A 16,318-nucleotide genomic window follows, 5' to 3' on the forward strand; every position below is an offset into this window, starting at 1 on the left:
CCTTGTTACTTTGTCCTCAAGACGGTGCGATCTTGAGGCCGTCTTCTAATCGGTTTTGGAGAAAGAATTCCCTCTCGTCAGGCACACTGGAAACGGGGATAATCAACACAATCTTCACCAATTTTGCTAAATTATGCCCAGATTAAAAATAAACACACTAATTTCCAAGTAGCTTGACGATTTATTAGTCTATGAAATATATTTAAGTTGGAGCACATTGACTTCTTCCATCAATGATTGAAACGCATTATTTTGTGATGGAAACATTTTTTTTGCAGACATTTTGGCTGGCAACAATTGTATTTCTTTTTTGGGCCCGGCTTACAGAAAGCCCCCCCCCCCCCCCCCTCCAGCATCCAGCCCTTTGCGCCAGCTCTATAGCCTGACCCCAGTCCAGGCTTCCTACCTCCCAGCCCCCTGGGCTTTAGTCATCAGCCTCCCTCCACCACTGACTACTCCCCTGGGCTCCAAGGCTCCAGGGACATTGAAGGAGAACCATCCCATCCCTCCTCCTGTTTCTATGTGCAGGGAAGACAATTGTGTGTGACTCACTCTGTGTAGCTGCCCTGTGTCTGATATGACTGTGTGTGTGTGTGTGTGTGTGTGTGTGTGTGTGTGTGTGTGTGTGTGTGTGTGTGTGTGTGTGTCTGTCTCTCAGAGAAAGGGTCCTGGGTGGCTCTCCTCTTCTCATGCTGAATGATTTATGGCGTCCCAGAAGCACATGTCAGATGGTGTGCTACAGTATAAGCATCAAAACAGAACATGGCCTTCAGTGGCCTCAGACTCGAGGCTGGGACGATACCAGGATCACTATATTTTTTCCAAGGCAAAAATGAAGTCACGAAGCAGATGTAACTGTTCCGTCATTTTAAAAACCTGCTGTATATAAAATATTGTGTGCTATAGCTTGGAAAATAAATACCTGTGACTCGTGATTACAACATGTTTCCAACATTAGGGCTGTTCTACTAAAGAAGTTGAATCCGCTTGTTGTTTTGTTTCCTTGCCATGATACTAACAGGTATCCCGTTCCTACTCACACTGCACAGCGCTGCTCTGGAAATGAAATGGGAATGTTGTGCAGCCATTCAAGCTGAGTCAAGGGAGGGACGGTTCATTCAGGTCATGCGACATGCTCTAGTATCAGATCAGGTCTGATCAAGCAGTCAGTCATGTTGGAGTTGGACTGCCGATCTAAGATCATGTCCCCTGTGTCCGTTCATTATGATCAAAAAGGCTAAACTCATCCTAGATCCTCACTCTTACTCTGAGACACTTTCTGAATAATATGGGCCTTGATCTTCTGTAGTATAGGCAGGCTTTCATCATCATCATCATCGTCATAGCCTTTAATGGTCATCTGTTAGATCACAACAACCTCACCAGGGAAGAGTCTGCTGCCTCTAAGTGAATGACAATCTCACTGACAAATTAACTGTGTTCATTTCCTGTCTGATTGAACTTTAACTGCTGTCTCTGTGGCTGGTTCAAACCTTCTCACAGCAGGCTCATTGACAGTGATCTGAATGTGTTTTACCCCTCTGTCTGGTACAATGGAGCTGTTAATAAGTGACTCTCCCTCTGTTTGTGTGTGTGTCTCTCTCTCTCTCTCTCTCTCTGCCCCCCCTCCCTCTTTCTCTCTCCATCTCTCAGCCTGTGGCAGAGCCCATCCCTATCTGCAGCTTCTGCCTGGGCACTACGGAGTCGAATCGAGACAAGAAGCCAGAGGAGCTAATCTCCTGTGCAGACTGTGGCAACAGCGGTGAGTCGCACTGTGGCAGCACGGTTTCTATACGCTGAGACATCAAGGCAGCACTGCCTGCTACTTCTGCCTGCACCTTGTTCTATTGGATTTGTCTTAGGTTTAACTGAAGTTATAATTTGACTGGTTGGGTCTCGTAGATGTCTGCATTTGGTAGTTTGTTGTCATGGTTGATTTTGGCTCTATAGGGCCTTTTGAGTCATTTTTTTCTATTGTGAGGTGGTGGTGTCCTGTGGTTGTCAGGATAGTGAGTGTGTGGATCTGTGGATCTGTGTCCCCTAGGCCACCCGTCCTGTCTAAAGTTCTCACCAGAGCTTACTGTGCGAGTCAAAGCTCTGTGGTGGCAGTGCATCGAATGCAAGACCTGCAGCAACTGTCAAGATCAAGGCAAAAACGCAGTGAGTGTTTGTGTCCATGTGTCTCTGTGTCAGCCAGTGTGCCTGCCTGTACTTCAGCACAATACGTAGGAATCAGATCTGTTGTTTTTCAACAAACTGAGAACTATTTTAGACAGCTGCTGCAGATGGTTCTCTCTCTCCTCAGACCTGCCAAGTACAGTACAGTTCTGGTTGGAGGGAAATATGCAAATGGTGGAAATGTCAACTATGTAAATATGACGGCAGGGAGTGACCAAATGTTTACTGTGTGTGTGCGTGCGTTTAGGAGAACATGTTGTTCTGTGACTCCTGTGACCGGGGGTTCCACATGGAGTGCTGTGACCCCCCACTGATGCGGATGCCAAAAGGTAACCCCCCTTCTCCACTACTTCTCCTCCTCCTCTCTCTATCTCCTACCCCTGACCCTCCTAATGTACCTAATAAAACCCACTTAAGCATGCGCTGTCCCTGGAAATTCCTACCTCTGTGCAGTAAATGGATCCACTGTACATCTAAACGACTATGGCCATGAGATAATTGGGAACAAATGACAAAGCTCAGAAGGACCACAAACCAAGACGGTACCTCTTTCCACCAGTGTAATGACATGGATCTTTATTGTGGTTTTAATGCTGGTGGTACTGTGTACTTCATGTCAGTGTATGGTGGTACTGAAGAAGCGGTTTTATGCCAGGCCAGCTAAGCTAATACACTCCTGATCTCTTCTGATCGGATCTCTTCTGTTCTGCTCTCCCCCCAGGCATGTGGATCTGTCAGATCTGTCAGCCCAGGAAAAAGGGAAGAAAGCTCTTGCATGAAAAGGCAGCACAAATCAAACGGCGCTACAACGCACCACTGGGACGACCCAAGAACAGGTTGGTAACGACATGGAGAGAGCAGCACCGTCTGGGAGCTAGCAGTACGACACGGTGCTAGACCTGTAAAACACAGCAGATCAGCCAGTCAGACTGTTTTTAATGACTGCCTATTGGTCTAAGAGCTGAGTTTCATGCCATAAATGAAGCTTCTTTGGAGCATAGAATCTAGCTATATGACACTCGCTGATCAACCAAATGGAGTTGTTTTAATGTGGGAGTGGGGAACCTAGCTGAACTCTCGTTTGTTGACACTACTGGTCATTGGAAACAAAGCCAAAACACTTATGTCTGTCTTCTGTTGCTCTTGTTACTATGTAAATGTCTTGCAAATGACCAGGCCTTAGTCTATATAGGGTGTTGCTATTAGCTGGTGGGTGTCTGAATAGTCCTGTCTCCCGTTGCAGACCGGGCAGGCCATTCAAGAAGCTGCGAGGGCCGGGTGGGCGTGGCAGGCGGAAGGGGGGCCGTCGCTCGCAGGGCTCCTCCTCCCCGCACTCGTCGTCCAGCTCGTCCTGCGAGGGTTATCCTGGCGACGACCGGCTGCTGTTCTCCCTACGAGAGGACTCGTCGGAGCAGGGAGGCCTTCGCTTCAACAAGAAGACCAAGGGCCTGATTGACGCCCTCACCAAGTTCTTCACGCCCTCGCCCGACGGACGCAAGGCCCAGCACGAGGTGGACTACTCCCAGCAATACCGCATCCGCAAGAAGGCCATACGCAAGGAAGAGGGGGACGACAGGACAGGTGAGGAGGGTATGCTGAATAATGCATTGAATACTGAGTGTGAATGAGGGGTTGTAGTGGCTGTATTTGTATCAGTCAAAAGCTGCACTTCATACTATGTCCTTCAGACAGACCCAACACCTGCATAGTGGTTGTTGGTCTCTGAGAACTGGCCCAGTGTCCACACAGTTGTCAGTTCCAGCACTTTGTGTGTCAGTCAGAACCTTAAAACATGAATATACTGTCCCCTTTCTGGAAGTGTCCCACTGACTTACTGTCCCCCTTTGTTTGTCCTTCACAGACAATCAGGACAGTAGTGACTGGCGTGAGGATGAGGACAAGCTGCCAGGACACGAGAACCTGACAGAGAAAGACGTGGAACTCTTCAGACACATCCAGGAGCTGGCGCTACAGGTAACCACAAAGACAGAGACAAAGAAAGTGTGTGTGTGTGTGTGTGTGTGTGTGTGTGTGTGTGTGTGTGTGTGTGTGTGTGTGTGTGTGTGAGAGAGGGGGCACTGTGGTTCAGTGCATTGTCAGGGCAGAGCTGATCTGTCTATTCGGTTGTGATCCCTCACTGGCACAGACATAGCAGAGCTTCAGATCACTGCCGTACATCACAGGAGAAACGCTCGGTCCCAACGAAGGGTTTTATTCTTGTCTTGGTCAGTAGGAGAATAGGGAAGGCTGGTGAAAAGTAGGTGCAAGCTCAGCGTTATTTCAACTTTGTATTTTATAATTGATGGTTTCCTGTTGTGGTTTGTTTCCAATTACATTGTAGACTAGACACATTGTGAAACTGATTGTGTTCCTCTGAGAGTGGATCCTCTCTCACAGCAGTCAGTGAAAAAGATTCAACGCAGACCTGACTGTAGGCAGGGGTGACTGGCCTTAGGTAGGTGTGTGTGTGTGTGTGTGTGTGTGTGTGTGTGTTTGTTTGTTTGGGAGCGTGTGGTTACCAGCGCGTGTCAGCAGAACCCAGTGGCAGATGCTTGGCGTTTCCACTCAAGAGAGCTAATAATAATTATGTAAGCAGGCGTCAGGGTGCCAGCTGCACAGGAGCCGGAGTGGGTGTGCCTGTTTGTTTTACTGTGCCTGTGTGGGTGTGCCTTGGCGTGTGTATATGTCTTTCTGTCACTGTGTGTTTGAGTGCCGGTGCGTGCCAGGCCCTAGTGTGTGTGGCGGGCATACCGTGCTGGGTTAGGCAGGGCCAGTCAGAGGCCCAGTAATCCCTGCTGTGTAATCTCAGTCTGATCCATGTTCTTTTCTTAATCCCCTGTTGGAAAACCTGGCCTTCACTTGATACTGGAGCTCCAAACCTGAACCCCCCTTCTCTGCTCTCGTTTTCTCTCTCTTTCTCTTGCCTATGCAGAAAGTGGGGGTGACCGGCCCTCCAGATCCCCAAATGCGTTGTCCGTCTGTCATCGAGTTTGGCAAGTTTGAGATCCAGACTTGGTACTCCTCTCCGTATCCGCAAGAGTACAGCAGGTAAACGAGCACAAACATTTCACATGCTCCACTCTGAGTCACTCCACTGTTAGTTTGTGTTCGTATAATTGATGTTAATGACTTAGTCAGCTTTGCTCTTGTCTGGTCCTCATCAATTTCCCTCCATCTTCTGTCCCAGACTGCCTAAGCTCTACCTGTGTGAGTTCTGCCTGCGTTATGTGAAGAGTCGCAGCATCCTCTTCCAGCACATGAGGAAGTGTGCCTGGTTCCACCCTCCAGCCAATGAGATCTACAGGAAGGATGGTGTCTCCGTGTTCGAGGTGAGACAGACTGAGAGAGAGAGGAATACAGACAGAGAAAGAGAGAGAAGCCGATGGAGGCCACCGCCCTGCCACAAGCCACACCGCTCCTGCCACATCCTGTGCTCAGTGTCACAAAGAGACTCTGTGGACTGAAGGTTGAGAATTGAGAACGCTACATACTGCGTTTACACAGGCAGCCCAATTGTGATCTTTTTTTCACAAATGTGACTTTTGACCGATCAGATCAGCACTGAAAAAGAGCTGATGTAAAAATATCTGATGTGATTGGTCAAAAGACCAATTAGTGGAAAAGAGATCAGAATTGGGCTGCCTGTGTAAACGCAGCCTAATTGAGGGGCAGTCCATCTGTGTGGTAGGATGGCGTCTGCAGCTCTGGTTTCATTGCCTCTGCAGCCCGTCCCGTCCTGACTCGTCCGCTCCTGACTCATCCTCACTCAGCAGCAGAGTAGAATAGCTGGGATGTCAGGCTATGTGCCAGGGAGCCCCTCTCTCCTTCTCTCTCTCTCCCAGCCAGGGACACCAGAGATGCCATGGCTCACATCATTGGCATTATTGTCTGACTACTCCCCTCCTCCCATATCCCACGTGTCTGTCTCATAGTTACTCATTTTAAGGTTCGGAAACGGGCTGAATGGTGCAGTCAAGACTGTCCTTTTGAACTTGGATCATTGTAGTCAAACTCATGTGTAATAGTTGTATTTGTTATATTCATGTGCACGTTTGCCTCGGCAGCTTGGTGGTTGCTCTCTGTGCTCATGTCGCGCAAATCAGATTCCTTTCGGGCAATACAGGTTTTCAGTCATTTAATTTATTCATGGTGTGTTTGTTTTGTTTTCTCAGGTGGATGGGAACGTGAGCACAATCTACTGTCAGAACCTGTGTCTGTTGGCCAAGCTGTTCCTGGACCACAAGACGCTGTACTACGATGTGGAGCCCTTCCTCTTCTACGTTCTCACACAGAACGACAGCAAGGGCTGCCACCTGGTGGGCTACTTCTCTAAGGTACGTCTAACCACCAAATCATCCAAATAAACACATCCATAAATAAGCACAACCGGTTAAACCCTAAAGTTGCCTTTAGGGACAGATCTAGGATCAGCTTACCCTTCCCAAATCCTAACCTTAACCATAAGTGGAATTGCACAAGTTGTCTTTAGATCAGTGTCTGGACGCACCTTCATTCTGTTCTAGTGAAATACCGTAGAATGCAGAAAAACCTCTGCTGCTTTGATGCTCTGTCTCACTGCTTACTGTCTGTACGGATGCAGGTGCTCTAATTAACATACAGAATAGCTGCCAAAACACTGCAATGATCTTTACACACACACACACAGGCCTCTACTGTGATAGCACAGTCTTTCTCAGAGTACATTACCATGCCTTTTCCCCCTCATTGGAATCTCTCTCTCTCACGCTCTCTTTCCCCCTCCAGGAGAAGCATTGTCAACAGAAGTACAACGTGTCCTGCATCATGATTCTTCCCCAGTACCAGCGCAAAGGCTACGGTCGCTTCCTCATCGACTTCAGTAAGGAGCTCCTCTCAGGCTCAGCTACAGCTCCTCTTCCCAGTCCTCTTTGATGCAGTGCAAGTTGCTCTAAGCTGCTGTAGAGTTGTGGGTCAATGCCATCAGAATAGCAGTCAATCCCATTGAATTGAACTAGCACCACGTTGGGATCTGATTCAAAGTGGCTGTAATGAATAATGTCCGGTCCAATTCCTTGTTGAGTTGAATAAGTGAAACCTCATTGGCCCCTTCTTACTCTGCTTAGCTGTTTGGAATGGGATGCTTTAGAAGGTGCTTGTTTTGAGGAAAGCTGCACCACTATCATGTTGTGGTAGAAATAGTAGCATTTATTTATAATACGCAGTCATAGACTGAATTGTATACACCAGCAGTCAGACTGAATTGTATACACCAGCAGTCAGACTGAATTGTATACACCAGCAGTAATAGACTGAATTGTATACACCAGCAGTCATAGACTGAATTGTATACACCAGCAGTCATAGACTGAATTGTATACACCAGCAGTCAGACTGAATTGTATACACCAGCAGTCAGACTGAATTGTATACACCAACAGTCAGACTGAATTGTATACACCAGCAGTCAGACTGAATTGTATACACCAAGTTAGACTGAATTGTATACACCAGCAGTCATAGACTGAATTGTATACACCAGCAGTCAGACTGAATTGTATACACCAGCAGTCAGACTGAATTGTATACACCAGCAGTCAGACTGAATTGTATACACCAGCAGTCAGACTGAATTGTATACACCAGCAGTCAGACTGAATTGTATACACCAGCAGTCAGACTGAATTGTATACACCAGCAGTCAGACTGAATTGTATACACCAGCAGTCATAGACTGAATTGTATACACCAGCAGTCATAGACTGAATTGTATACACCAGCAGTCATAGACTGAATTGTATACACCAGCAGTCATAGACTGAATTGTATACACCAGCAGTCATAGACTGAATTGTATACACCAGCAGTCATAGACTGAATTGTATACACCAGCAGTCAGACTGAATTGTATACACCAGCAGTCATAGACTGAATTGTATACACCAGCAGTCATAGACTGAATTGTATACACCAGCAGTCAGACTGAATTGTATACACCAGCAGTCAGACTGAATTATATACACCAGCAGTCAGACTGAATTATATACACCAGCAGTCAGACTGAATTATATACACCAGCAGTCATAGACTGAATTGTATACACCAGCAGTCATAGACTGAATTGTATACACCAGCAGTCAGACTGAATTGTATACACCAGCAGTCAGACTGAATTATATACACCAGCAGTCAGACTGAATTATATACACCAGCAGTCAGACTGAATTGTATACACCAGCAGTCAGACTGAATTGTATACACCAGCAGTCATAGACTGAATTGTATACACCAGCAGTCATAGACTGAATTGTATACACCAGCAGTCATAGACTGAATTGTATACACCAGCAGTCATAGACTGAATTGTATACACCAATGTCAATTGACCTTGTATAGCCTACCGATTTTAACATTGATCTTGTTCTCACCCTGCACCCTTCCCTTCCAGGCTACCTGCTGTCCAAGCAGGAGGGCCAGCCCGGCTCCCCAGAGAAGCCCCTGTCAGACCTGGGTCGTCTGTCCTACATGGCCTACTGGCGCAGCGTGGTGCTGGAGTGTCTCCATGAGGTCCGCGACCGCCAGCTCACCATCCGACGCCTCAGCAAGATCACTGGCATCTGCCCCCAGGACATCACCGCCACGCTGCACCACCTCAACATGCTGGAGCAGAGAGGGGAGCGGTGAGAAACTCTCTCACACACACTCAGAGGCATAATCATGATGACAACACAAATTCAACGATGCAGAAATTAGCAACAACATGCTAAACTACAAGCCCATTGAAAGCTGGCGAGACAATTCTACAGCATAGAACGCGTCTGTTTGGCAGCCGTCATTTGTTCAGAGTAGTTCTTCCTTCCCTGTAGGGATAACCAAACTGTCTCTGTCCCCCTGTAGGCTAGTCCTGGTGCGTAAGGAGAAGCTGGTGTCCAGCCACATGGCTTGTCTCACCGCCAGGCCCCGGCTGCTAGAGGTGGACCCGGACTGTCTCCGCTGGACCCCCGTCATCGTCACCAACACCGTGGTTTCAGAGGAGGAGGAGGAGGAGGAAGGAGATGATACCTGCAAGGAGGTGCAGACAATGATGCTTCAGTATATTTTTTGATTTCAGATGAATGACATTACAACAATGACTTGAATGGATTAGAGGTAAATGTAGTTATTATTTTACAGATCAAGCCTAGCCACAAGGTGTCTCCACTCTCCTGGCTCGTCCGAGGAGAAGAGGAAGAGGAGGAGGAGATGATGATAAAGTGCTTCCCGGGGTTCCCCACCAGCCAAAGCTCTCCGGCCTCCTCCCCAGTCCGCTGTCCCCCGCCAGTCCTCGACCACCGGTCCCCTCCCCCCGCCAACGGAGAGCGCAGGGGCAGGGGCCGCCCACCCAAGAACTGGCCCTGGGGCAAGGTGAAGGACGGGCCACGGACTGAGAGGAGGCCGGGACCGGGACGACCTCCAAAGATGCGGTTGGAGGTGCAGGATTTCGATGAGGAGGAGGACAGGGCTGAGGGCACTAAAATCAGCCCCACCTCTGGCAGCAGCCCACCCTCCCTGTTCTCTTTAGACAGACAGCTGGCTGATTCTACAGGTACCTTCAGGCCCCTAGAGATGCTTGGCAGGCACCCTGCTGTCCCTCCCCCACGCAGCAGAGGGCGCCCTCCCAGGAAGAAGAGGGGCCCCAAGCGCAGGCTGAGTGAGGGTCCCGGAGAAACCTTGCCCCAGCTGCCCCTGGCGCCCAGGCTCAGCGACCCGCCTCCAGTCAGACGGAGCTGCTTCAGTGAAAGCAGCGAGGAAGAGGAGGAGGAGGAGGATGATGAAGATGATGATGACGAGGAGAGGGGGACTCACTCCCCACCCATCCTCACAAAGCCCACCCTGGGGCTCAAATGCAAGGTGAATGGAAAGAATAAAGTTATTCAGGTCACTTGAAATGATGAGATAGTAGGAACCTCTAAAGAAACATTTGCAAGATTATTTGTTACTGCTTGTTTGCAAAAGAATGATATTTCAATAGCTGTTCCCATGTCTCCACAGAAGCCGTTGAGGAAGAGGCGCATGCGTCAGCGCAGCCACAGCCACGCCCACAGCAGCGTGGTGACAGAGACCATCTCTGAAACCACCGAGGTGCTGGACGAGCCCTTCGTAGACTCTGACTCTGAGAGGCCCATGCCCCGGCTGGAGGAGGAGAGCCCCCTGGGACACCCCCTGAGGTGTTACCCCCCGGCCCGCCCCGCCCTACGACACACAGAGACACCGCCCAAGAGAGCCCAACGAGCCAACCTCACAGAGTCAGAGGAGGATGGTGAGGCCACCGGAGTCCTTAGGGCTAACAGAGCAGTTATTTATATACCAAGGTGTTGGTGTATAGTACATGCTGGAGCAGAGCTGTATGTTAGCTAGGCATTGATATAAAGTACTTGCTTGAGTAGATATGCATGTGTAACAATGGATTTCTCTCCCGTTCTCTGTTCTTGTACAGAACCCACTCCTGTTCTGAAGCCACCGTCCTTCCTACGGAACCCAGAGCCCACGGCCTCAGCAGAGACTCCGGCGGCCAACCCAGAGGCTCCCGTCAAGAAGAAGAAAGGCTGGCCCAAGGGCAAGCCCCGTAAGCCCCTGCACTGGAAGAAACGGCCGGGCAGACCCCCTGGCAGCGGGGCAAAGCAGAATGCAGGGGACACCAGCCTGACCAACTCAGGGGACCCTCCACCCCCCAAGATCAAGATGAAGCCGGGCCGCAAGCCCCGGAGCTGGTACCTACAGCGGGCCCAGGAGGAGGCTGAGAGGCAGGAGGCAGAGAGACAGAGGCTGAGTCTGGGAGGGGTGCAGCAGCTAGACAAGCCCCTCCAGCAGCTAGAGGACCGAGCATGCAAGAGGGCCTCCAGAGCTACAGCTACCGACAACGACAAACACAAAGACTCTGATGAAGAGGATGACTACCTCCCCAAGCCCGTGGAGCAGAGAATCCCCAAGAGGCGGGGGAGACCGCCCAAAAACCCAGCCCTGCGACAACAACCTGTCCCAAAGCAGCCCACTGTCTCAGAGCCAGAAGAGGAGGAGGAGACAGAGAGGAGCTGGGTAGAGGACAAGCCCAGCCGTCCACCGTCCCGTTCCCTGCTCTCTCCGTCCTCTACCGGAGGCCCCAGGGCTCCCCAGCCCAGTAGACCAGACACGGACAGAGTCATGGCCGACAGGGATGAGGAAGACGAGGAGAGGGAGGATGAAGAGTGTGCCACCCTGGGCACCAGCAGCAGAAGGACTGCGACAACGCCAGGCTCAGGCAGCAGACGCAGCGACGACCACGATGCAGACGATGAAGGAGACGGACACCTGGAGGACAAGAGCAAAAGCAAAAAGCGGAAGAGCCAGGACTCTGAGGAAGAGGATGAAGACGATGAGGAAGAACCTACCTCCCCAGCCAGCTCTCCACCCGTCAAAGAAGAACCCCAGGGCGGGGAATGTTTTTTAGACATGCAGGGCAGTGTGCAGGCCAGAGACTCCTACGTCAGCAAGCAGGAGGAGGACGAAGAGGAGGACGAAGAGGCGGAGGAGCTGCAGGAGGTGAAGTGCCGGCCTCTGGACGCGGCACAGGACGAGAGAAGGCGGCGAGAGGCAGAGGAGTCAGCAGCAGCGGCCGCGGCGGTGGAGACGGTGACAGCCATCTCAGTCCCCTCTGAGCCCCTTGAGCTGCAGCTGCTGCACCCCGAGGACAAGACTGTCACGCTGCTGATGGAGCCCCAGCACCCTCACCAGCACCCCGACTCCTTCAAGGAGGAGCTGAGCCACCACCACGGGTCACACCATGGTCAGCACCACCACAGCAACGAGCTGGACCTGGAGACGGTGCAGGCGGTCCAGTCTCTGACCCAGGGAGAGGCCCAGGACGAGGAACCAGAGAGCCACGGGGTCTCCCACGGAGCCTACCAGGACTGTGAAGAGACGCTGGCCGCCTGCCGCACCCTGCAGAGCTACAGCCACGCCGGGGAGGCCGAGGAGGAGACTACCCACCTTGCCCTGGTGGAGGAGTGTGGAGCCTCCCAGCACAGCAGCCCCCTGCCCCACACTAACCCCCCCATGCCCCCATTACCCAGCCAGTCAGTCCGCTCCATCAACAGCCCAGCAGGCATGATGGAATCTGGGCTGGGGCAGCAAAGAGGGGGCACACCAGGCCCTACTGGGGGAACAGGGGCAACGGGAGGAGGAGGGTACACCCAGATCACTCCTGAGCACCCCAGTTCCTTGTCGGCCCCATCCCAGCACAACATGGAGACCAGTCCCATGATGGACGTTCCGTCAGTGTCTGACCACTCCCAGCAGGTGGTGGACAGTGGCTTCAGCGACCTGGGCAGCATCGAGAGCACCACGGAGAACTACGACAATCCCAGCAGCTACGACTCCACCATGGGCGGTGGGGGCAACGGGGGAGGGAACAACGGCAGTAACCATGCAGCGGTGGCTGTGGCTGCCTCTTCCTCGTCGTCGACGGGCTCCTCTTCCTCCAGCTCGGTCACACCCTCCTCACAGGGCAGCAGCTGCTCCTTTGTCCCGGCGCCCTGTCTCACGTCTTCCAGCGGCGCAGTGACATCACAGCTCGCCATGGGCAGCTGCAGTCTCATCCAACAAACTGGACCAGGGCCCAATAACGGGCCGGGAGGCAACAATGGTGGCAACAACAGCGTGCCCCCGCCGCCACCCCGTCCCCCATCTGCCAACACCCACCAAGGCATCAAGTCCCCTCAGAGCTGTGTGATCGAGAGGCTGCCCAGCGCCAGCCAGCAGTCTCAGAAAAAGGTGCAGCATCAGCCCCCTCAGCAGCAGCAGGCTCCCCACCCCCCGCCCTCGGCCCCTCCAACCCCCCACCCGCCCCAGCAGCAGCAACCTCTGTCCCAGTGCAGTATGGGGAACGGCTTTGGCTCTACCCCTATGATCATGGAGATCCCTGAGAGTGCCTCCCAGGGAGGGGGCCGCAGCCTGTACGAGCGGATGGGCCAGGACTTTGGTGCAGGGGGTTACCCCCAGCCCTCGGCCACGTTCAGCCTGGCTAAGCTGCAGCAGCTCACCAACACCATCATGGACCCCCACGCTATGCCCTACTCGCACTCGGCCTCTGTCACATCTTACGCCACCAGTGTTTCTCTGTCTAACCCCGGGCTGGCCCAGCTCTCCCCCTCCCCACTCCCTCCCTTAGCCCAGGGCCAGGCCACCATGACCCCCCCTCCCCAACTGAGCTCTGGCTCCATGAACCTGGGCTCCCTGCAGCTGCAGTGCAACATGCCCTCCAGCAACATCGGCCTGCCTCCCCCGCCCCACACCCAGCGGCTGCAGGGCCAAATGGCCACGGTGAAGGGCCACATCTCCATCCGCTCCAAGGCCCAGCTAGCCCCCGCTCCCTCCCCGCACCAGCAGCAACTGTACGGACGCAGCTCTGGGGCCGTGGCCATGCAGGGCTCGCCCCGCACCCTGGCTGTGCAGCGTGGCATGATGCCCAACCTCATGCCCACGCCGGCCGGCTACAACACCATGAACATGAACCAGCTGAACGCCATGTCGGCTGGCTACCGCATGCCACAGCCCATGATGAACAGCGGTTACCATGGGAACCCCCCTTACATGAACCAGCCCGCCCAGTACCCCATGCAGATGCAGATGGGCATGATGGGGGGACAGGGGTACCCACAGCAGCCTATGCAGCCCAATCACCACGGCAACATGATGTATACGGGCCCCACCCACCACAGCTACGCCGGCGTCCCCAAACAGTCGCCTTACATGAGCAGATGAGCAGAGCACCGAAGAACAACATCGCAGCTCTAGAGACAGAGATGGGAGGAACACTCTCCAACCTGACCTGACACTCGCTGATGGAGGGAGGGACTCTGCCTCTCTTTACTGAATCACTTACTGTTGTATCCACCCTCTCCAAAGCCCGAGCGAGCGAGCGCAAAGAGAGAGGGAGGACTATGTTTTTCTGTTTTGTATGTTGTCATTTTGTTCCATTCAGTTGGACACATTTCCCCCCCAAGCTGGCTGTGTAGGGAGTGAGCTGGCAGAGCTGGGGCGATACATCACAGCTAAATGGTCCCCTGGTACTGTATGGCAGACTGCTCTAGTCTAGTCAGACCTAAACGACATGCTCCTCTCTCACAGTTTCTACGCTAACGGAAGAGCTCCTCCACTGTTTACCTGGCAGAGAGTGGAGGAGGTGGAAGAGGAAGAGGGACTTTGGAGGACCTTACATTGTCAAAACTGAGAAAGGAAAAAAAAGTGGTTAACTAAATATATGAAACCATGCACACAATCTTTTAATTGAAATAGGAAGCCTTACCTTTAAAAAAGAGACTATGATTATAATTGTAGATGGACTTGTTTTTTTTATTTTATTATTATTTTGAATACTTTTGTTTTTATTTTGACAGCTGTTGAAAAGAACTTGTGTGCAGTCCAACCTGTCTATGCTTTGATCGTGGCATACTGGAATGGTGGTTCACCCTCTAGCTCCGACACGTTCTCTCACACACACGTCTCCATTGCTTCTGTGAGCCGTGGCATTTGTCTCAGATATGAGTAGAAGTGGGGCCTCATTGGAGAACGACATAGTAACAAGTGTGGAGGGTCTTCCAGGTAGGACGGTGTGTATCAGGGCAGAACAGAGGAATACAGTGATGGAGGAGAGACGAGGGGTCACTGTCCATTAGTCTGTCCATAAATAAACAAACCAGTAGTGTTCTCAGCATCACCCACAGGATGCTGTAGCTGTTTGTTCTGAAATGATTAGATGTAAATGTTCTGGTACTTCCTGTTGATTCACAGCACAGTCCACCAGTCTCCCATTGCAGCATTCACACATTTTTCATCACACTCCACAGAAGGCTATTAGGCCTTTTTACCCCATTGATGGTGTACATCTGTCAGCCCCATGCAGTTTACCTTCCATGGAATAAATATATACACAGAGATTTGAGGTCAAACTCACTGCTTTAAGGAACATCAGCTGTTGGATATCAGCTGAGCCGCTTCGTTAAGTGTTAGTGACAGGCATCCTCTCTGAAGGGTGTTTTCTGTTAACCAGTTAATCTGTGCAAGTCTAGCGTGCACTCCCATTGACTAGTAGAGATGTCTGAGCTCTATGGACCATCAGCATCTGGAGAGGTGGCCAATGCCAAATACTGTGCATTGTGTACGCCCACCACACATGCAAACATCTGGATGGTTACCGTGTTAGGATGGGGAGGGTGGGTTAAGAATTTACCCAGTTGTCTCAGTGTTCTAGTATTCAAAGTCAAAATGAGGATACTTTTCTTACAGACCTGACGTTTCGTATATTATTTGTGTGTATTGTTTTTTGTTTGTTCGTTTTATTTTCTCTGAATTTTATCAGACTGGGCAGCTTTCTTTTATGACACAAGCTGACTCTTTTTGACTTTAGAACCTATTGTAGAGAATGTTTTTTCTATAATATAAAGAAATTCTGACGTTGATATTGGTACTGTCATTTTTTTCACTTCTGTTTCAGGAACAAAAACAATACATATTTTTTAGCTTGACTCTTGAGGTAATATAAAGAAATTCAAAAAAAAAAAAAATACCACTCACTTTTAGTGAATTTAAGATGCCTTTAACCTCTCCATTCCACTCATCTCTAGAGTTTTCTATCTTTGTGTAGTATATTAATGCTATTTTAAAACGAAAGGAAAAAACAAATATCTAAAGGTCACTTAGCTGTTCTTTTTTTGGGGATAATTTGTGTGTGAATAGGACGACTTCTTTACATTTAAGAGGCATGTAAAAATGAGCTCAGTATATTTGTCTGTTTATATCGCTTCCCTTTTTGTATCCTTTGTAATTGTACATGGTGCGTTGTAAGCTAAGAGAGAGCGCAAGATATAGAGAGGAATGGGGCTGGCTGGGTGCCTTGTGAAGGTTGATAGCGCCCGGCTGCCTCGATCTCTCTACTTAGTCCCTGTATGTATTTCCATTTATTAGTTTTTTCTTTCTTAGCAAGTACTTTCAAAGAACTCTGTACATTTTAACATAAAACAAAAATAAATTATGTTGAGCCATTTATGTTGTCATGGTATTTCTTGGATCTATTGTTCTGACTCCTACCAATTCTAATAATTGCTGTTCCTTGGCAATGATAATATTTTCTTTATTTAGAAACTAATGT

The 16,318-nt window shown here is 50.6% G+C and overlaps 1 protein-coding gene across 4 annotated transcripts in view; it reads left to right on the forward strand.

Moving 5' to 3' along the window:
* Positions 1 to 16,213, forward strand: part of kat6a (K(lysine) acetyltransferase 6A) — a 42,255-nt gene extending 26,042 nt beyond the window's left edge. For 3 of the 4 annotated variants that reach the window (XM_014161617.2, XM_014161619.2, XM_014161618.2), the window contains exons 3-17: positions 1,654 to 1,762; positions 2,045 to 2,160; positions 2,426 to 2,507; positions 2,900 to 3,014; positions 3,422 to 3,768; positions 4,040 to 4,152; positions 5,111 to 5,226; positions 5,366 to 5,507; positions 6,351 to 6,512; positions 6,943 to 7,036; positions 8,603 to 8,834; positions 9,052 to 9,226; positions 9,328 to 10,044; positions 10,186 to 10,453; positions 10,631 to 16,213. In XM_014161617.2, coding sequence (XP_014017092.2) covers positions 1,654 to 1,762; positions 2,045 to 2,160; positions 2,426 to 2,507; positions 2,900 to 3,014; positions 3,422 to 3,768; positions 4,040 to 4,152; positions 5,111 to 5,226; positions 5,366 to 5,507; positions 6,351 to 6,512; positions 6,943 to 7,036; positions 8,603 to 8,834; positions 9,052 to 9,226; positions 9,328 to 10,044; positions 10,186 to 10,453; positions 10,631 to 13,932 — 6,090 coding nt within the window. In that variant the 3' untranslated portion in view covers positions 13,933 to 16,213. The remainder of the gene's footprint in view (positions 1 to 1,653; positions 1,763 to 2,044; positions 2,161 to 2,425; positions 2,508 to 2,899; positions 3,015 to 3,421; positions 3,769 to 4,039; positions 4,153 to 5,110; positions 5,227 to 5,365; positions 5,508 to 6,350; positions 6,513 to 6,942; positions 7,037 to 8,602; positions 8,835 to 9,051; positions 9,227 to 9,327; positions 10,045 to 10,185; positions 10,454 to 10,630) is intronic. The other variant, XM_014161621.2, reaches the window with a different exon arrangement.
* The last annotated feature ends 105 nt before the right edge of the window (positions 16,214 to 16,318 follow it).

The sequence above is a fragment of the Salmo salar genome, chromosome ssa20, assembly GCF_905237065.1.
Source record: "Salmo salar chromosome ssa20, Ssal_v3.1, whole genome shotgun sequence".
Lineage (NCBI taxonomy): Eukaryota > Metazoa > Chordata > Actinopteri > Salmoniformes > Salmonidae > Salmo > Salmo salar.